Genomic DNA, 23,078 nt, shown 5'->3' with positions numbered 1-23,078 from the left:
AATTTCCAAATAGCAATTTCTTTCTGAACTTCAGTTGCCTCCTCTGCTCTCAGTAGGATTACTAAACTGTCTCAATATTTCCTGTTGACTTCAATACAGCTGATGCAGTTTGAGATCAGCAGCAGTAAATGGTACTTGATGCTTCAAACAGAAGTCTAAATGACAAATAACCAGATCATTAATAGCCTACATTATTTCAATCAGCAGCCAGCTATATGTTCCCAAAAGTGCAATTCCAGCTCTCTTGTCAAAATAAGCTGCAGTTTTAATATTTAGTTGGGGCATTGCTCTTGCCAATTATATCTGCATTGGATACTTGGCTGACAAAATGCTACATATATTTATTGCTGCTTTATAGAAGTGCTTAAAGTTTAAATGTGTTCTCAATTCAAACAAGAGGTGGGCCCAGAGGGAAACACGAGCTTACTCGTTCATAGCTACATGACATCTCGTGGGGTTAGATGCCAAGATATTTTTACACTTAAAAAGAAAAGTAACATTTGTCAGTGATTCCTCTGAATCATCTAAATGGGTCCTGTACTGAAGTAATGAATTTTTGTTGAACGCAAATCTTTTCTAGGTTAGGGTGATGCTGGCTAATGGAGCACAACTTGAGGAAATCTGAGTGTAAAATTAAGGTGTCTGGTATATCCTGGTTACATGCATTGAAAGTAATAACTGAGACCAGTGATAAATCCAATGTACTCTGCTGATGCATGCTATTAGTGATCCCTGGAGGTCATTTAACTCACCTTAGAGAGAACTGACAGGATCATATCAGCTGTCTACTTCACACCCTGTCCCATTATTTCCCAGTGTGTGTGTGTTGGGAGGTGGGAGAGAGTGGGAGCTTAGAATCAGAAGACTGAATGAAAGGCGTAGGCTGGAATTAGGTTGAATGAGGTTGTGTCAGTAGACTAGAATGAGATCATTTGTAAATGAGAATAGGATTTTGAATTCAGTGCGATGAAGGGCCAGGGAGTCTTTAGAGGCCGGCAAGAACAGGTGTGCTAGATAATCAGGTACGAGCATGGACAAATGATGAAAAAAAAGGAAATTTTGGGCAAGCTGGAACCTATTGGATGGAGTTTGCAGCTCTGGACAAACAAGGCTTGAAGTAAAATAAGCAACAGGGAAAAAAGATTCGAGCAGCAGTATTTAAGAGGTAAGTAGTGGGTAGAAGCAGGATTGGTGGCTGGCTGGATATGGGGTTTGAAGCTTAACTCAGGGTCATTCAGGGTATCCAGATTGTACACCACCAGATTCAGGATCAGTCGCAACCAGGGAGCAATACACTATCAAGGGAAAAGCTACAACATTTTGATGGTGGCTGAACAGAGTAGCTTTGGTTTTGTCCATGTTAATTTGGAGACATTTCTGTCTCATATACATCAGTCAAGCACATGATAGTGAATCAGAGCAAAATAATAGTAGATGTTAAAATCCAAACCTAAACCAGAAAGTGCTGGAAATATTCAACAGGTCTGGCACTATCTGTGGAGAGCACACAGTTTATGTTTCGAGTCTTATGTGACTTATTCAGAACTGAAGTGAATTAGAAATGTAAGCAAAATACTGTGGATGCTGGAATCTGCGTAGGTTTCCTCCGGACGCTCCAGTTTCCTGCCACAGTCCAAAATGTACAGGTTAGGTTGATTGGCCATGGTAAATTGCCCCTTAGTGTCAGGAAGATAAGTAGGGTAAATACATGGGGTTACAGGGATGGGGCCTGGGCAGGATTGTTGTCAGTGCAGGTTTGATGGGCCAAATGGCCTCTTTCTGCACTGTAGAGATTCTATGATTCTAACAGAGGATGCTGCCAAAACTCAGCAGGTCTGGCAGCATTGTAAGGAGAGAAAGAAGAGTTGATGCTTTGAGTCCTTTTAGCTCTTCATCAGAACTAAAGGGAAGGAGAAAGTAATAGATATTGAAGTGTAGCTGTGGGAAATTGCAACCGGCTTCAACAGGGACATTGCAGCAGGCCAAAGATGGACATGTGAGCATGAGAGCAAGTTACTGAGTTAAAATAGAAATAGGAAGGTTGACTCATGCTTGCAGACTGAAAGGTGTTCTGCAATGCTGTCATCTGTCTTCTTTTAGTCTCCCCAATGTAGAGGAGGCCACAGAGGGAGCAATGAATACACTTGACCAAATTGAAGGAAGTGCAAGTGAAATGCTGCATTAATCTGAAAGGAGTGATTGGGGCCTTGAATGGTGAGAGAGGGTAAAGGGCAGGTGCTGCTCCTTCTGCGATTGCAAATGAAGCTGCCGTAGGAAGGGGATGGAGAGTTGGGCGGGATGGAAGAGTGGACAAGGGTGTAATGGAGGGAGTAGTCCCTGTGGAATGCTGACAGAGGGGTGAGGGGAAGATGCATTTCATGCTAGCATTGTGCTGGAGTTGGCAGAAATGGAGGAAAGTAGAAATGTCATTGTTTTATGCTGCTGAAAAGGTGAGGTGGGGGAGGGTGGAGAACAAGAATGAAGATCTGGAATAGGGTCGGGGATGGGAGACATTAAATAAACAAGATATTATGGAATAAAAGGCAAATGGTGGTAGTGAATATTAGACCCAAGTGAATCTAAAAAAACAGACATTAGAGAACCACAAAACAAATTTCAAGCTGAACTACTTCCCTTCAACTTGTGTGAAACATTGTGAGAGCATGAGAGTTTTTTATGCATTCAAGCGATGTGGGATTCGCTGGCTAGGCCAGCACTCATTGCCCATTCCTAACTATTCTTGAGAAATGGTGGTGAGCTGCCTTCTTGAAACGCCGCAGTCCATGTGGTGCAGGTACACCCACAGTGCTATGAGGGAATGAGTTCCAGGATTTTGACCTTGTGACAGTGAATATATTTCCAAGTTAGGATGGTGAGTGGCTTGTGGAGAAGTGGAGGGGGGAACCAATCATTAAGTTCAGATTCATTCAGCTAGCTGCACTGCATGCAATATGCTCCAACTCCTTTAGATACCTTTCTCAAAAACAACAGACAGGAGTAAAACAATATTACATTAGCCTAAAGCCTAACCTCAGTTATCATGTCAGTCTCCTCATAGATTGGAGGAGCTTTCCACTTTGATGAAATACCCAACTCTTGAAAGCCACAATTTTGTAGAGGGGTTCACGTACGAATCAATGGCTCGTAAAGGCACAATACAGTGAATAATCCAATAGTCAATACTGCTGTTACTGTTCAGTAACATGTAGAAAAAGAAAGGGTTTTACTGATTTATCTTATGCCTTCATAAACAGAACTAAAAATAATTTTTATCCACATAACTCCAGAACTCTCCATTTTTATTCCTCTGAGAAACTTCGCGCTGAAAGCTCATATCCAATTCCCACATAAATGTGACGTTGTCTAATTATCTTATTTAAAAATGTTATGTAATTACATTGTCAAGGGAGTTCAGAGTAAATATCATTTCATAGCTCCAAATCAGAAGATCTCACTATAGAATGATATGCTGTCTCTTATGTAACCGTTCAGATAGACATTAATTTTCATGTTCCTAGGTATCTGCGTTTCACCAGCCTTGGGAATATGCATGAGCTTGTATTTATATCTAAAATCTCTAAAGGCACTTAATTATTTACTAGTCGTGCAGTTAGCTTTTTCACTTAAAACAAGCAGGAAGTACTTCAAAACGTGCAGGGATCCATAATGTATAGACATTAAGCCATTAAAAGTGGGGAGATTAAAAAATGTACCAAAGCATACCAAGTGGAGGTGTGTGATAGGGAGGGAATAACAAAATGTGCATAACTCCTTTAATCTGCTTGTTGCAGCATTTTTTTAAAGAAACAATTAATAAAGCAAAATCAGAATGAAATGGTACAATTGCTCATGGGCATACTGGCTAGGAACACAAGAATACAGAAGCACGGATAGGCCATTCAGCCCACAGCCCATTGAGCCTGCTAAGCTATTCAATATGATCGTGGCTGAATTGGAAGGTCCGTGTCTTCCTATGGGATGTGCCATCAGGTTACTTAATGGAATGGGACATGGTAAAACGGAGAAGCAGGAAGAGGAGGAAGCAGCAGTAGCTACCTCTTCTGTTCAAGGATTGCAGTTTTGGCTTCACCAACCCGTAGGGGAGCTGGACACAACAGCAACAAAACAGCATTGGTTCTCTAGTTCCCTGGAACCGAACTACTCGTGGAGAAAACTAGTCCTTTTCAATATCGGATCAGATCAATGCTTTGGAAGGAGATGGAACAGATGGTGGCAGAAGTGCAGTTCTCAGGCAAAACAATACTTGTGAATGTGATCATCACCAATCAGAATGTTTACTTTTTATCTGTGGCACTTAATTGAAATGTCCATACTACTGGGATAAGATTTTTGGAAGATTGGAAAGGAGGTAGGGCAGTGGTTAAGAAATTAAGATTTTTGGCAGGCAGGATTATGGACAAACTTGAATAAATCTAGGGACAAACTCTTGAATAAAGCTAGAATATAACGATCACAAAATTGTCTTAAAAAAAATAAACGGGCAGGATTTTTATTTTGACATTGGGACCGCTAGGTTGGGATGAAATGCAGGTTTTGAACTGCACCATGGTGGGAATAGTCACCTGACATGATTTTCCAAGGAATGGCCAAGTAATGGCCATGGGGTATTTTCTCTATCCAAATAAGGATGGCAGGTGGACTACTGATAATGGAGGGTCAATAGATGGTCTTCCAACATTGAAAGTGTGACAGTTTACTTCTGCAAGTAAAGGAGGGAGAGTTATCAGACTGCCAACATGGAGTGGAAGCTTCTCTACAGGGTGACCTGGGGCTGCTGCTGTGGCCAGCTTTCTGCACTGGCAATGGGTGGAGGTTTAAATTATTCTGGAGTGCAGATTTCTCAGCCTGCTGCCAAAAAGTTGCTTTGTTTCACTGGTCATGTTTTGGTCAGTGGGGGGCCTGCTTACTGGAACATTCCAATTTTAGCTGGCACAATAAATTGCATGAATTCATCTCGCTGCGTGTGTGGGGTAACTGTTGTGTCTCTGACCTCAGTAAAAATAGCTCAGTGTTGGGAAGATGCCGATGTGATTTTTCTACCCAGCTGCCTCCATGTTGGACTACAGCAGCCAATTTAAGTCAGCAAGGTTAGAAAGCCTTCTGATGGATCTCATCTGATGGTCTTATAACAAGTGGCTACTGAGATAGTTGATGCATTGGTTTTTAATTTCTCAAAACTCCCTAGATTTCGGTAAGGTCCCATTAGATTGGAAAATAGCAAATGTTCCTTATTTAAAAAGGGAGAGAGACAGAAAGCAGGACACTACAGACCAATTAGCTTAACATCTGTCATAGGGAAAATGTTAACGCTAATAATAAATAAGGGCACTTGGATAAGTTCAAGGTAACCAGATAGAGTCAACATAGTTTTGTGAAAGGGAAATCATGTTTAACCAACTTATTGGAGTTCTTTGAGAAAGTAGCGTGTGCTGTGGATATAGGGGAACCTATGGATGCACTATACTTAAGATTTCCAGAAGGCATTTGATAAAGTGCCACAACAAAAATTGTGAAAAATAAAAGCTCATGATATGGTTTTTTTTTACATAGATAGACAATTGGCTGACTAACAGGAAGCAGAAAGTTGGCATAAATAGGTCTTTATCTGGTTGGCCAGATGTAATGAGTGGTGTGCCATAGGGATCAGTGTTGGGACCTCAACTGTTTACAATTTATATAAATACCTGGAATGAAGGATGAATGGGATGGTTGCCACATTTGCTAATGACACAAAGGTAGATAGGAAAGTAAGTTCTGAAGACGACATAAGGAGGCTACAAAAAGATATAATTAGGCAAAGGTCTGACAAGTGGAGTATAATGTGGGAAAACAAGAATTTAAAAAGCATATAACTCGCGAGAGCTTGTAGATGCAGTAGGATATGGGTGTCTGCAGGCACAGCAAGTATTAAGGAAAGCTAATGGAATGTCACCATTTATTGTGAGAGGAACTGAATACAAAGGTAGGAAGGTTATGCTTCTGTACAGTACCGTGTACTGTATTGGTCATCTTATTTAAAGGAGGATGTAAATGCACTGGAAGCAGTTCAGAGAAGGTTTACCAGACAAATACCTGGAATGGGCAGGTTGTCTTATGAGGGAAGGTTGGACAGGCTAGACTTATAGCCTTGAGTAAAGTGATTTGATTGAAACACAAAAGATCCTGAGTGCCCCTGACAGGCTGCATATGGAGAGGATGTTTCCTCTGATGGGAGAATATAGAACTATGGGTCACTGTTAAGAGGTTGCTGATTTAAAACTGAGATGAGGTGAAACTACTTTCGCCCAGAGGGTTGAGTCTTTGGAACTCTCTTCTTGAGAAGGCAGTGAGAAGCAGGATCTTTGAATATTTTTAAGGCAGAGGTGGATAGATTCTTATTAAGCAAGTTGGTGATTGGCTATTGGGGGTAGGTGGGGTGCAGATTTGAGGTTACTACCATGATCTGACGGAGCAGGCTCAAGGGGTCGAATAGCCTATTCCTGCTCCTTGTTCAGATGTAAGACATGGATAAACAAGACCTGGACTGAGATTATTGGTAGGAGGTACAATGTAATGTTTATCTTTACATTCTCTTTGAAGTCATTTGTTGAATGGAACATTTATAAGTTTCTTTTTAAAAGCAAATATTTACCTTCCTGAAATGAATATAGTATGTGCACAATGCATTTGCTTGTTTCTTTAGACAAGGAGGCCCAGTTCATGGGCCTATCCCTGTTGGGAATAGGTTAGTCCTTGTGCAAACTCCCTGAAGGCCAAGGTTGTAGAGCACTGCTGATGAGCGTACAGAGAGATGGATGCTTGGTGCCTTCCACACAGCATTTTGTCACTGGCTAGGAGCATGGAGAGTCCAGCTTCACTCTGGCTCTGGGGTACTTGGCAGATGCCAAAATGTACAAAGGTGATTAGCTCTGTTTTTTTTCCTGTATTATTGATGCTTTGCTGAATGAAGTTATATGAGGGTTAATGCTATTGACCTCTGTCAACAATATAGACCTTGGGAGACTTTGTTATGCAGAGTCTGAAATAGATGTATTGTAAGTGAATGGTGGGTCCATATTGGAGGTAGTGAAATTCCTTTCAACTGAAGTGAAGCCTGACTATGTGGTCCCTCTCATTCTGTCCAGTTGCAGCTAATGCATGCGTCTCCTCTCTTCTTCTGCCTCACCACCACTGATGGCTTCTGGATCTAAGGAGGTAGTGGTGAGCCCTCATAATTGTGAAACTTGTGCACGATACTACATATAACCACAAACACAGATACCGTTATGGGTCTGCACTGTAGAGAACCCACGGTGATCTCAGCACTGAATCTCTGCTTTATTTTTTTTCATGTGACTCCATGCTGTTATTGATGACATTCTGACTCTCACTGTGGCATGGCAGAAAGTAGTCATGAGTCACATAGGGAGGGCTATCCCTTGTCTCTGAGAGGCAGCCCTACTGCCCATCTTGGAGGCCTGAATGATGGATATAAACTATTGAAGGATGAAAGCTTCATGGATAGTTCCATGATAGCTCCAGGTAGTTAATAAGATGAATTTCTTGCTGTGGTTCCACACCAACTGCATATTGACTGAGTGATAGGCCTTGCAGTTGTAATATTGCTCTCTGTTGACATAGGAAACTGGCAGAACCAAATTGTGTGCAGTCAATAAACCACACGCTCTCTCATCCTGGTCTTTACTCCTTAGGAAAAAGAGGATGAAGCCCCTCTCTTGCTGCAGAGTGCCTCTGTCACTGCCTGGATTCTTCTGCAGATGGTGAACTGTGACACATTGCGAATATTGCCAGCTTCTGCTTGGAAGAAACTAGTTGTGATGCCTGAAAAGGAACATAATGATCTTCACAGCTGTGAGGTGGGTCATCTTTATGGTGGTCTGAGGCTCCAGGTCTTTGTGAAGGAGGTGACTCCACTCTGTCACCACCTCTTTAGTAAAGTCCTCTGAGGCACTGCTCTGCGTCATCCCAACATAAGACAGGTGCACCTCCTGAAAGACCCTCTTGGATTAGGGACCCCATCCTCCTGAGGTTCCTTTCTCCGTCTTCCTCATACTGCTGAGCAAGTGGCCCTGCAGCTACTACCCTCATTCGTAAGCAAGATTATATAATGCTCTTGGCCTGCGGTTAGCAGAAATCTTCAAACACCTTCAGTACCTTACCACAATGCCACTTTTCCGGAGAACAATTAAGTCAACAACACCAAAGCTGCAACTTGTTGAGTGGCCCTCCAGGCCATCCACACCTTACTTGCTAACACTTCTCATTCTGAAGAAAGGAAGGAGTAATGAAGGAGGAAGGTGTATCCTGCACATTCATCAGCCAATTTGAGTATTCGTTCATTGCGTCAGCCCAGTGATGACTATGACTTTATGATCTTGCCCTTTGAGCACATGTACCTCTGCATGCCCATTCATTGTCTGAAGCTGTGTAGCCAGTGGGGTTTGTCACACTCTATGGTGGAGGTATGTCTGCACAGTGCCCCTAGAAGTGGTGCCCATTGAGTTTACCTGGTGAGTAGCTATACCAAACAGAATAACCTTCCTAGTTCAACCTTGCATGGTGTCACAGTACAGACATGAGGATATTACAAATTTTAAAGCTATATTTTTAAAACATAGGCACAAAATCAGAAGATGGTTGGAGTATGAGATTTTTTTGGCATTTGACCGGTTAGCCAATATCTGATTAAAAAAGCGCCCGAGTTAAAGAATCTACCAGCCACCTGTGAGATTCACACAAGACTGGACCAAAACCTATAGCCAATGGGGTTTACAGACAACTTGTCTCCTTGCTTCACCAGTGAATATGAAATGAGAATCCTCTGATTTACAACACCTCCACTCCAGCCAAAGCATCAGTTAATCTAAGAAACTTAAGGCCTGCTACGAAAGAGACCGAAATAATCACTACTTCTATAGATTGCTTTTTTCTCGATCTGCGTCCAATCTTTGTTTGAACGGTTAAGTATATGAGGTGCTAAGTTTAAACCTCGAGGACAAGTGTGCGATAATAAATAATCTTTATTTTTAAATTCACAAAAGCTTGCTGTTGAAAATATTTAAACTGGGGCAGATAACTCAGAGTACGAAAACACACTAACTTCACACATAAAAAGACTTTGATCATGGACGATAAAAAAGAAACACACAAACTCTGTCCATGACATTGGAGTCAACTGATCTCTAATTGGGCATGATAGAAGTAGTGCAATTGATTGTGTCGCTCCTGAGTTAGGAAGGGAAAAGTCAGGCAAGAGGTTATGGCACTATTTAGGTGCCAGCCTCAGTTGTAGTATTGTCACCTCTGATGCAGTAGGTTGTTGGGTCAAGTGCTAATACTTGAGTGGATAACCTAAGCTAACTTCCAAGTGCAGTACACAGGGTATCCTGTACTGTCTTTCTGATGAGGCATTAATCCAAGGCCCCTTCTGGCCTTTAGTTTGTTATGAAGGATCCCATGCCACTATTTGGAAGAAAAGCAGGGGAATTCTCTCTGGTCTGACAGCATCTGTGGAGAGAGAATAGATCGCAACAAACACCTCCAGACGCTGAAAGATGCCCTCAGAAGAACAAGATATGGCGCTCGACTCATCGATCGACAGTTCCGATGCGCCACAGCGAAAAACCGCACCAACCTCCTCAGAAGACAAAGAACAAAGAACAGTACAGCACAGGAAACAGGCCCTTCGGCCCTCCAAGCCTGTGCCGCTCCTTGGTCCAACTAGACCAATCGTTTGTATCCCTCCATTCCCAGGCTGCTCATGTGACTATCCAGGTAAGTCTTAAACGATGTCAGCGTGCCTGCCTCCACCACCCTACTTGGCAGCGCATTCCAGGCCCCCACCACCCTCTGTGTAAAAAACGTCCCTCTGATGTCTGAGTTATACTTCGCCCCTCTCAGCTTGAGCCCGTGACCCCTCGTGATCGTCACCTCCGACCTGGGAAAAAGCTTCCCACTGTTCACCCTATCTATACCCTTCATAATCTTGTATACCTCTATTAGATCTCCCCTCATTCTCCGTCTTTCCAAGGAGAACAACCCCAGTCTACCCAATCTCTCCTCATAGCTAAGACCCTCCATACCAGGCAACATCCTGGTAAACCTTCTCTGCACTCTCTCCAATGCCTCCACGTCCTTCTGGTAGTGCGGCGACCAGAACTGGACGCAGTACTCCAAATATGGCCTAACCAGCGTTCTATACAGCTGCATCATCAGACTCCAGCTTTTATACTCTATACCCCGTCCTATAAAGGCAAGCATACCATATGCCTTCTTCACCACCTTCTCCACCTGTGTTGCCACCTTCAAGGATTTGTGGACTTGCACACCTAGGTCCCTCTGTGTTTCTATACTCCTGATGACTCTGCCATTTATTGTATAACTCCTCCCTACATTATTTCTTCCAAAATGCATCACTTCGCATTTATCCGGATTAAATTCCATCTGCCACCTCTCCGCCCAATTTTCCAGACAAACACGGGACACGGTGGACAGAGTACTCTTCATCGTCCAGTACTTCCCCGGAGCAGAGAAACTACGACATCTCCTCCGGAGCCTTCAACATGTAATTGAAGACGACGAACATCTCGCCAAGGCCATCCCCACACCCCCACTTCCTGCCTCCAAACAACCGCACAACCTCAAACAGACCATTGTCCGTAGCAAACTACCCAGCCTTCAGGAGAACAGTGACCACGTCACCATACAACCCTGCCACAGCAACCTCTGCAAGACGTGCTGGATCATCGACACGGATGCCATCATCTCACGTGAGAACACCATCCACCAGGTACACGGTACATACTCTTGCAACTTGGCCAACGTTGGTCTACCTGATACGCTGCAGGAAAGGATGTCCTGAGGCATGGTACATTGGGGAAACCATGCAGACGCTACGACAATGGATGAATGAACACCGCTCGATAATCACCAGGCAAGACTGTTCTCTTCCTGTTGGGGAGCACTTCAGCGGTCACGGGCATTCGGCCTCTGATCTTCGGGTAAGCGTTCTCCAAGACGGCCTTCACAACACACAACAACGCAGAGTCACTGAGCAGAAACTGATAGCCAAGTTCCGCACACATGAGGACGGCCTCAACCGGGATCTTGGGTTCATGTCACACTATCTGTAACCCCACAACTTGCCTGGACTTGCAAAATCTCACTAGCTATCCTGTCTGGAGACAATACACATCTCTTTAACCTGTGCTTAATGCTCTCTCCATTCACATTGTCTGTACCTTTAAGACTTGATTAGCTGTAAAGACTCGCATTCCAATCATCATTCCGTAAATTGAGTTTGTGTCTCTGTATGCCCTGTTTGTGCACTAATAGTTTTAACAACATCAGGTTAAGTAAAGGACTTTAACCTGGTGTTGTTAAAACTCTTAGAGTGTTTACCCCAGTCCAACGCCGGCATCTCCACATCATGCCCTGTTTGTGAACAGATTTCCCACTCCACCTGACGAAGGAGCAGCACGCTCCGAAATCTAGTGGTGTTTGCTACCAAATAAACCTGTTGGACTTTAACCTGGTGTTGTTAGACTTCTTACTGAGAGAGAATAGAGCCAACGCTTCGAGTCTGGATGACCGTTCGTCAGAGCTAAGAGCAAAGAAAATCAGACGAGATTGATATTATGAGGCTTGGGGAGGGGAGGGGGGGAGGCTGTAATTGGAAATGTAAATGATGATGATGAAGGCTGAGAAAGGTCCATTAAGCAATCACAATTGTGAATGGCAGAACAGAGGTACAGATTGTTAAGGGACTGCCTGAGGAATGTGGCAGTTGCCCTGAAGGGGGCGGGGGGCACCCACATGGGTTCCAGTTATGCCTGTCTCTTTATGGGTAACATGGAGCATTCCCTGTTCCAGTCCTACTCCAGCCCCCTTCCACAACTCCTTTATCGGCACATTGGCGACTATTTCGTGCCACCTCATAGTCTCGTCTGGACCTGGAAAAAGTTATCAATTTTGCTTCCAATTTCTACCCCTCTATTACCTTTACATGGTCCATCTCTGACATTTCTCTTCCCTTCCTTGACCTCTTTGTCTCCATTTCTGGTGATAAACTGTCCATCAGCATCCATTACAAGCCCAATGACTCCCACAACTACCTTGACTACAGCTCTCCACAGCGCTCACCTTGTAAGGACTCCATCCCATTCTCTCCGTTCCTTCACCTCCGACACATCTATTCTGATTATGCCACTTTCCAAAATATGTCTCCTTCTGCCTCAATTGTGGTTTTCCACCCACTGTGGTTAACAGGGCTTTCAATCGCGTCTGAACCATCCCCCAGGACACTGCTCTCATCCTCTCCCCGCCCTCCCAGAATAGGGTTCCCCTTGTCCTCACTTTTCACCCCACCAGCCTCCACATTCAAAGGATTATCCTCCGCCATTTCCATCAACTCCAACATGATACCACGATTCAACATATCTTGTCCCCACGTCAGCATTCCGCAGGGATCGTTCTCTCCGGGACACCATGATCCATTACTGTTATCACACCCAACACCTCACCTGCTGCCCACGGCACCTTCCCATGCAATATCAGAAGGTGCAACACCTGCCCCTTTACCTCCTCCCTGCTCACCATCCCAGGGCCTAAACACTCCTTTCAGGTGAAGGAGCGCTTTGCGTGCACCTCCTATTGCATTCGCTGCTCCCAATGCAGTCTACTCTACATTGGAGAGAACAAACGCAGACTGGGTGACTGCTTTGCAGAGCACCTTCAGTCCGTCCACAAGCAGAACCCAGACCTTTCTGTCGCTTGCCACTTCAACACACCACCCTGCTCACCTGTCCATATGACTGTCCTTGGTCTTTTGCAATGTTCTAGTGAACCCCAATGCAAACTGGGGGAACAGCACCTCATCTTCCGACTGGGCACTTTACAACCTTTCCAGTCTGAACATTGAGTTCAACACCTTCAGAGCATGAACTCTCTCCCTCCACCCCATTTCCATTTATTTTATTTTATTTCTTCTTTTCATCTCATTCATTCATTTTTGCCACCCCTCATTCTCACTTCCATTTTTCCACTTCTCCATTCTCACTCTCCATCGTTGCCCCCCCCCCCCCACCCGCCAAGGTGTTGGTTGGTTGGGAGGCAGTGTAGGCTAGTGAGCACAGGGATGATAGATAAACAGGAATTGGTATGAGCACAACGGCAGTAGAGTTTTGAATCATCTCAAATTTATGGATTGCAGAATGAGAGGGGCTTTTGGAATAATCAAGTCCAGAAGTAAAGATGGTATGTTGAGGGTTTCAGCAACAGATAAACTGATGTGGGGCAGAGCTTTGCACAGTTGGAAATAGGTGTTTTTACTCATGGATTGGATATGTGATTAGAAGCTCAAATGGGTATCAAACTTGACACCGATGTTACAAATAATCTGCCAGGGAGAGGGATAGAATCATTGGGAGCTCAGAAACAGCATTTGTGGCAAAGACCATAGACATGTGAAAACTAAGGCTATGTTTTCAGATGATGTCACCGAGAGGCTGCATATTAATGCAAAAAAGGAGGTCAAATATAAATCTTTGGGAGAAACCTGAGATAACGGCATGGGAACACGAAGAGAAGTCTGCAGGGAGGTGGGGATCACAAGTTGTGTGTTTTGAGGAAGGTTGTTGATGACTCATTTAAAGGATATAGGAGCAGTACCTAAAGAGAAAGAACCACTGAAAATATCAGTGAGTGTGGGAACCAAAAGGGAAAGCAAAGTGTTCAGCAGCTTATTGCAACAGTAACTACTCTTCAAAAGTATTTCCCTGACTAAAACACTTTGAGATGTCCAACAGCCATGAAGACATTATATAAATGCAAGTTTTTTTGCATTACTTACCTTCAAGTCTCACAACCAGTGGTACTTTCAGTTTAAGTTCACGACTTGCCTTTGTAATGCCATGCGCTATTATTGCACAGTTGACTATTCCACCAAAAATGTTGACAAGGATTGCTTCAACCTAGGAAAAGAACAAAGAAACTTGAAGAAACAAATCTCTTACAGGTTATCAGTGATAGCATAAAAAATTAAAATAAACCAGAAATAGTTGTGTGAAAACTGGGCGGCACGGTAGCACAGTGGTTAGCACTGCTGTTTCACAGCTCCAGGGACCTGGGTTCGATTCCTGGCTCGGGTCACTGTCTATGTGGAGTTTGCACATTCTCCTCGTGTCTGCATGGGTTTCCTCCGGGTGCTCCGGTTTCCTCCCACAGTCCAAAGATGTGCGGGCTTGATTGGCCATGCTAAAATTGCTCCTTAGTGTCCTGGGATGCATAGGTTAGAGGGATTAGTGGATAAAATATGTAGGGATATGGGGGTAGGGCCTGGGTGGGATTGTGGTCGGTGCAGACTCCATGGGCTGAATGGCCTCTTTCTGCACTGTAGGATTCTATGATCTATGATCTACGTTCCCCAAAAAATCAAAAGGGAAGGAAAAGGGGTGATGTGCCAGGAAGTGGAGGAGATATTCTGGAATCTAGAAAACCAACTCAACACCATAGCAGGGAGTAAATAGACTTAATGTAAGTTTTCCTACAATTTCTTTGCAACAAGGTAACAATTACTTCAGGTATTGCAAAATTTTAATTTACAGAACAAGGATTGAAAGTGGGTGGTTATCTCTGTCCAAGAGAATGTCATGTGTCAAGCTTCCGAATACTTATCAAGTACTTTGTATTGGTGTTTACACAGGAAGATGATGCTGACAAAATATCAGCAGAAGTGGACATGGTAGAGGTAATAGATAAGGTGAAAAGGATGTATTGGAAAGGGTTGATATGTTTAGAATGGATGACATAAGAAATAGGTGTTGTTAAACTTCTTACTACAAGAAATAGGAGCAGGGGTGGACCAGACAGCCCGTTGTTCCTGCTCTGCCATTATGCTTGATCTTGGGTTTCAACTCATTTTCCTGCCTGCTCCCCCACTTGATTACCTGAGACACCAAAATTCTGTCTATCCCAGCCTTAAATGTATTTAACAATAGAGCATCCACAACCCTGTGGGTACAGAATTCGAAAGAGTCACAACCCTTTAATTGAAATAATTTCCTCTCATCTCAGTTCTAAATGATCAGCCCCATATCCTGAGACTGTGTCCCTCGTGTTTCAGACTCCTCTGAACTGATGAGCAGAAACACTCTCAGCATCTACCCGATCAAGTTTCTTCAGAATCTTGTATGTTTCAATGAGATCAGCTTTCATTCTTCTAAACTTCAAAGAATGCAGGCCTCATTTGTTTAGTCTCTCACTATAGAACAATAGCCTCATCCCAGGGACCAATTTAGTGAACTTGTGCTATACCGCCTCCTTTGCAAGTATATCCTTTCTTAAATATGGGGACCAAAACTACACAAAGTACACTGGATGTGGTCTCAACAAAACTCTGTTAAATATTAGCAAGACTTTTTAATTCTTGTACTCCAATGCCCTTGCAATAAAGGCCAACATGCAATTTGTCTTCCTAATTACTGGCCGAAACGGCACGTTAACTTTCTGCGTTCCTCATATGAGCACACCAAGGTCCCTTTGAACATCAACACTTACAAGTTGCTCACCTTTTAAAAATATTCTGCTTTTCTATTCTTATAACCAAGGTGAATAACTTCACTCTTCCTTACATTATACTTCATCAGCCCTTTTGTTGCCCACCCACTTAATCTGTCTATATCTCGTTGCAGCCTTTCCATGTCCTCCCCACAGCTTACCTTCCCACCTAACTTTGTATGATCAGCAAACTTAGATACATTACTCTCTGTCTCTTCATCTAAGTCATGAATATAGATTGCAAATAGCTGTATCTTCAGCGCTGATCCCTGTGGAACTCCATTATTCGCTGCCTGTCAACTTGAAAATACTTTATGCCCATTCTTTGTTTTTCATCTATTAACTGATTCTCTATCCATGCTAGTTTATTATCCCCAACTCTACAACCACTTATTGTGCCCATTAATCTATTGTGTAGCACCTTACTGAATGCCTTTTGATAATCTAGATATACTGCAATTATTGTTTCCTCTTTACCGACGCTACTAGCTCTGAAAAAATGCCAATAAATTTGTCGAACAGGATTTCCCTTTAGTAAAACCATAATGACTTGTTCTAATCATTCTGTGCTTTTCTAAGTGCATTGTTAAAACTTTCTTAATAATAGATTCCAGCACTTTTCCCCAATGACTGATGTTAGGTTAACTGGTCTGTAGTTCAATGTTTTCCTTCTCCCTCCTTTCTTGAAAACATAGAACATAGAAAAGCTACAGCACAAACAGGCCCTTCAGCCCGCAAGTTGCACCGAACATGTCCCTACCTACTAGGCTTACCTATAACCCTCTATCTTACTAACTTCCATGAATTTATCCAAAAGTCTCTTAAAAGGCCCTATCGAATCCGCCTCCACCACCACTACCTGCAGCCGATTTCACGCACCCACTACCCTCCGAGTGAAAAACTTACCCCTAACATCTCCTCTGTACCTACTCCCCAGCACCCTAAACCTGTGACCTCTTGTGGCAACCATTACAGCCCTGGGTAAAAGCCTCTGAGAATCCACTCTATCAATACCCCATAACATCTTATACACCTCTATCAGGTCACCTCTCATCCTTCGCCTCTCCAAGGAGAAAAGACCTAGCTCCCTCAACCTATCCTCATAAGGCATGCCACCTAATCCAGGCAACATGCTTGTAAATCTCCTCTGCACCCTTTCTATGGCCTCCACATCCTTTCTGTAATGAGGCGACCAGAACTGGGCACAGTACTCCAGGTGGGGTCTGACCAGGGTCCTATACAGCTGCAGCATTATCTCCCGATTTCTAAACTCAATTTCTCTATTGATGAAGGCCAGTATTCCATACGCCTTCTTAACCACAGCCTCCACCTGCGACGCTGCTTTGAGCGTCCTATGAACCCGGACCCCAAGATCCTTCTGATCTTCCACACTGCCAAGCGTCTTACCCTTAATATTATATTCTTTCATCCTATTCGACCTGCCAAAATGAACCACCACACACTTATCTGGGTTGAAGTCCATCTGCCACTTCTCCGCCCAGTCTTGCATCTTATCTATGTCTCGTTGCAACTGCTGACATCCCTCTACACTATCCACAACCCCACCAACCTTTGTGTCATCAGCAAACTTGCCAACCCATCCTTCCACTTTCTCATCCAGGTCATTTATAAAAATCACAAAGAGCAAGGGTCCCAGAACAGATCCCTGGGGCACTCCACTGGTGACCGACCTCCATGCTGAAAAAGACCCATCTACAACCACTCTTTGCCTTCTGTGGGCAAGCCAGTTCTGAATCCACAAAGCAATGTCCCCTTGTATCCCATGCCCCTTCACTTTCTCAATGAGCCTTTCATGGGACACCTTATCAAACCCCTTGCTGAAATCCATATAAACTACATCTACCGCTCTTCCTGCGTCTATGTGTCTAGTTACATCTTCAAAAAATTCAATTAGGCTCGTAAGGCATGATCTGCCTTGGTGCAGCATTTGCCAACTTCCAACGATTTGATTTGATTTGATTTATTATTGTCACATATATTAGTATACAGTGAAAAGTATTGTTTCTTGCGTGCTATACAGTCAAAGCATACCTTACATGGAGAAGGAGAGGAGAGAGTGCAGAATATAGTGTTACAGTCATAGCTAAGGTGTAGACAAAGATCAACTTAATGCGAAGTAGGTCCATTCAGTCTGATGGCAGCAGGGAAGAAGCTGTTCTTGAGTCGGTTGGTACATGACCTCAGACTTTTGTATCTTTTCCCCAATGGAAGACGGTGAAAGAGAGAATGTCCGGGGTGTGTGGGGTCCTTGATTATGCTGACTGCTTTTCCGAGGCAACGGGAAGTATAGATACGGTCAATGGGTGGGAAGCTGGTTTGATTGATGGACTGGACTTCGTTCATGACCCTTTTGAAGTTTATTGCGGTCTTGGACAGAGCAGGAACCATACCAACCTGTGATACAACCAGAAAGAATGTTTGCTATGGTGCATCTGTAAAAGTTTGTGATGGTAACAGACATGCCAAATTTCCTTAGTCTTCTGAGAAAGTAGAGGCGTTGGTGGGCTTTCTTAACAATAGTGTCAGCATGGAGGGACCAGGACAGGTTGTTGGTGATCTGGACACCTAAAAGCCTGAAGGTCTTGACCATTTCTACTTCATCCCCATTGATGAAGACAGGGGCATGTTCTCCACTACGTTTCTTGAAATCAATGACTATCTCCTTCATTTTATTGCCATGGAGGGTGAGATTGTTGCCATCGCATCAATTCACCAGATTCTCTCTCTCGTTCATGTAATCCATCTCATCATTGTTTGAGATCCGATCCACTGTGGTGGTGTCATCAGCAAACTTGAAAATCGAGTTGGAGGGGAATTTGGCCACACAGTGTGGTGTATAAGGAATATAGTAGGGGGCTGAGGACACAGTCTTGTGGGGCACCGCTGTTGAGGATCATCATGGAGGAGATGTTGTTGCCTATCCTTACTGATGAGCAACAACTGAGTTAGGAAGCTCAGGATCCAATCACAGAGGGAGGAGCCGAGCCCAGGCCACGGAGTTTGGAAATGAGTTTTGTGGGAATAATGGCGTTGAAGGCTGAGCTGTAATTGATAAATAGGAGTCTGACATAGGTGCCTTTGTTATCTAGATATTCCAGGGTTGAGTGCAGGGCCAGGAAGATGGTCTCTGCTGTGGACCTGTTGCGGTGGTAGGCGAACTGTAGTGGATCCAGGCAATCTGGGAGGCTGGAATTGATTCGTGCCATGATTAACCTTTCGAAGCACTTCATAATGATGGATGTCAGAGCCACCAGATGATAGTCATTAAGTCATACTGCCGGACTTTTCTTTGGTACCAGGATGATGGTCATCTTCTTGAAGCAGATAGGGACTTCAGATTGTTGTAAAGAGAGGTGATGGGACAGTTCCTGAATCTATGGCATTTTTCAAAATCATAGCTAGTACATCGACTACCTCTTCAGCTATCACTCTTAAGAATCGTGGGGCATATAGTACATCAGGTCCCGGGAATTTGTTATATTTTAGTCCCTTAATTATTCCCTAATATTTTTTCTATGCTGATATTAATTTACTTCCACTGTCAATTTCTGGTATGAAACTTGTGTCTTCTACTATGAAGAGAGTCACAAAATATTTGTTCAATGGCTCTGTCATTTCATTATTTTCTATGATAATTTATCCTGCTTTCATGGGACCAGTACTTACATTAGCTACTCACTTCCCTTTTATATAATTATAAAAACTCTTACAATCTGCTTTCACTTTTCTAGCTAGTTTACTCTTGTATTCTACTTTTTTCCCCCATTTTAGTTGCCATTTGCTAGTTTCTAAAACATTCCCAATTTTTGGACTAACTAATTGTTTCCGCAAGATTGTAAACCTCTTTTTTCAAGCTGAGACTATCCTTAACAAGCCACCAACAGGTGTGGAGTTTGCACATTCTCCTCGTGTCTGCGTGGGTTTCCTCCGGGTACTTTGGTTTCCTCCCACAGTCCAAAGATGTGCGGGTTAGGTCGATTGGCCATGCTAAAATTGCCCCTTAGTGTCCTGAGATGCGTAGGTTAGAGGGGTAAGCAGATAAATATGTGGGGATGTGGCCTGGGTGGGATTGTGATTGGTGCAGACTCGACCTCTTTCTGCACTGTAGGGTTTCTATGATTCTATGAACAGGTCTTGCTGAGATTTGGTTTTCAATGGAATGATTTTTTGTTGAACATTTTGAATTGTTTGTTTAAATGTTTCCCACTGTTCACTTACCTCCATACCTTTTAGTTTATTTACCCAATTAATCTCGGCCAATTCTCCCCTCATACCTATGTAATTGGCTTTAAGCTCAAGATTCATTTTTTGTGATTGGAGTATGTCACTTTCAAACATAACATTGCATTATTATCACTATTTCCCACTGGATCTTTGACTATGAAATTACTAATTAGCCTGGCTTCATTACACAACACTCGATCTAAGGTAGCCTTATCTCTTGTCGGCTCCAAAAATATTCTACAAATTCATCTTCTAGACCACTCTTGTAAATTTGATTGTCCCAGTCTATATGATGATTGAAGTCCCCCAACAATTATTGCATTGCCTTTGTTACAAGCTTCAATAATTTGTTTAACGTTCTGTTGAACAATATAACTACTATCATGGGGTCTATAAATTACTCCCACCAGTGTTTCCTGACTCTTGCTATTACTAATTTTCATCCATACGGAATCTACTTAATGATCTTTTAAGGCCAGATACTTTCTCGCTAATGTCTTTATGTTTTTCTTTACTGTCAGGGCTACATCTCCTCCTTTGCCATTCTATCTGCCTTCTCAACATAGAACCATATAAAAGTTACAGCACAGAAGGAGGCCATTTGGCCCATCTTGTCCATGCCAGCCCAATGACACCAGGTGTCCTTTCAAATCCCACCTTCCTGTACCTAGCCCATAGCCCCGCAGCTTACAGCACCTAAAGTGCAGATCCAAGTACTTTTAAAAGAGTCGGAATATTTACTCCCACTCTTGATCACCCTGTGACCATGTTTCTATAATGATGATTAGATCATTTACCTCTATTTGTGCCACTAGTTCACCCATTATATTGCAAATGCCTCCTGCATTCAGGTAAAAAACCATTAATTTAATTTTCTTACATCTATTCCCTGCAATTACCTTATTCACTGACGTGCAATTTTGGTTAAACTTTCCATCCTTTGGCTATACTGTTCCCATGCCTCTTCCTTTCTCTTTGTTAAGTCACCTGGCTTGCATCCCTGGCTCTAAGGGAAGTGGGACTGAAGACAGCAAAAGGGCTTGCCATAATCTTGAAACTTTCCCTAGATAGGGGAAATCTGTTACAAGGATTGAAGAGTGGGAATTGTGACACTCTTGTTTGTACACTATGAGCAACCAGAGGTCAATCTGTTCACTATCAGAGGTGGGTAAAGTTGTAGAGACAATTATCAGGAGAAAAAAATGTACAGGCACTTGGAGAGATTGCAGAGGTTTAAATTAATTAAAGAGAACCAGAGTAGATTTGTTAAAGGCAGATTACGGTGTTTGACTAATTATTTTTTTATTTATTCATTCATTCATGAGATCCGAAAGTCATTGGCTAGGCCAACATTTATTACTCATCCCTCATTGCCCTTGAGAAGGTGATGGTGAGCCATTTCCTTGTGCTGAAGGAACAGCCACAGTGCTGTTAAGAAGGGGGTTCCAGGATTTTGACTCGGTGTCAGTTAAAGAATAACAATATAGTTCCAAGTCAGGATGGTGTGTGACTTGGAGGGGAACTTGCAGGTGGTGGTGTTCCCATGCATTTGCTGCACATGGACACAAACTGCTTCAGTATCTGATGAGTCACGAATGGTGCTGATACTGTGCAATCATCACTTCTGACCCTATGATGCAAGGAAGGTCAGTGATGAAGCAGCTAAAGATGGCAGGGTTATGACACTGCCCTTAGGAACTCCTGCAGCAACATCCTGGGGCTGAGATGATAGACCTCCAACAACCATAACCATCTTCCTTTATGTTTCCCCTGATTCACATTGACTTCAGTTTTTTGTCCTTCTAGGTGGTAGAAGTCACAAGTTTTGAAGGTGCTTTCAGAAGAACCTTGGTGAGTTTTTGCACTGCATCTTGTAGATGGTACACATGGCTGCCATTGTGCAGCAGTGGTGGAGGCAGTGGATGTTGAAGGTGGTGGATGAGGTGTCAATCAAGTGGGTTGCTTTGTTCTGGGTGGTGTCGAGCCTCTGGAGTGTTTTTGAAGCTGTACGCGTCCAGACAAGGGGAGAGTATTCCACCACGCTCCTGACTTGTGCCTGGTAGATGGTGGACAGGCTTTGGGTTGTTAAGTGGTTAAGTCACACACTGCTGAATTGCCAGCCCTGATCTGGTAACCATATATTTATATAGCTAGTCCAGTTCATCTTCTGGTAAATGGTAGCCTCCCCAATATGTTGATAATGGGAGGTTTCAGTGATGGTAATGCAATTGAATGTCAAGAGGAGATGGTTAGATTCTCCCCTGCTGGAGATGGTCATTGTCTGGCACTTAGAATCATAGAATCCTACAGTGCAGGAAGCGGCCATTTGGCCCATCAGGTCTGCACCAACCACAATCCCACCCAGGCCCTATCCCCATAATCCCATGCATTTACCCTAGCTAGTCTCCCTGACACTAAGAGGCAATTTAGCATGGCCAATCCACCTAACTTGCACATCTTTGGACTGTAGGAGGAAACTGGACCATCCGGAAGAAACCCACTCAGACATGGGGAGAATGTGCACAGACAACGATCCAAGCCGGGAATTGAAACCCGGGTCCCTGGCGCTGTGAGGCAGCAGTGCTAACCACTGTGATACTATGCCGCCCCTTGATGTGGCACGAACATTACTTGCCACTTATCGACTTAAACCTGAATATAGAACATAGAAAGCCACAGCACAAACAGGCCCTTCGGCCCACAAGTTGCGCCGATCACATCCCCACCTCTAGGCCTATCTATAGCCCTCAATCCCATTAAATCCCATGTACTCATCCAGAAGTCTCTTAAAAGACCCCAACGAGTTTGCCTCCACCACCACCGACGTCAGCCGATTCCACTCACCCACCACCCTCTGAGTGAAAAACTTACCCCTGACATCTCCTCTGTACCTACCCCCCAGCACCTTAAACCTGTGTCCTCTCGTAGCAACCATTTCAGCCCTTGGAAATAGCCTCTGAGAGTCTACCCTATCCAGACCTCTCAACATCTTGTAAACCTCTATCAGGTCACCTCTCATCCTTCGTCTCTCCAGGGAGAAGAGACCAAGCTCCCTCAACCTATCCTCATAAGGCATGCCCCCCAATCCAGGCAACATCCTTGTAAATCTCCTCTGCACCCTTTCAATGGCTTCAACATCTTTCCTGTAATGAGGTGACCAGAACTGCGCGCAGTACTCCAAGTGGGGTCTAACCAGGGTCCTATAAAGCTGCAGCATTATCTCCCGACTCCTAAACTCAATCCCTCGATTAATGAAG

At 43.6% G+C, this 23,078-nt stretch overlaps 1 protein-coding gene across 1 annotated transcript in view; it reads right to left on the bottom strand.

Annotated features, from left to right (window-relative positions):
- suclg2 (succinate-CoA ligase GDP-forming subunit beta) overlaps positions 1 to 23,078 on the bottom strand; it is a 400,364-nt gene that overhangs the window by 22,806 nt on the left and 354,480 nt on the right. Inside the window, exon 10 of the mRNA XM_078209475.1 lies at positions 13,871 to 13,991. Within this exon, the coding sequence (XP_078065601.1) occupies positions 13,871 to 13,991 (121 nt within the window). The remainder of the gene's footprint in view (positions 1 to 13,870; positions 13,992 to 23,078) is intronic.

Source organism: Mustelus asterias, chromosome 3 (assembly GCF_964213995.1).
Source record: "Mustelus asterias chromosome 3, sMusAst1.hap1.1, whole genome shotgun sequence".
Taxonomy (NCBI): domain Eukaryota; kingdom Metazoa; phylum Chordata; class Chondrichthyes; order Carcharhiniformes; family Triakidae; genus Mustelus; species Mustelus asterias.
This window is presented reverse-complemented; position numbering and strand designations above follow the sequence as displayed.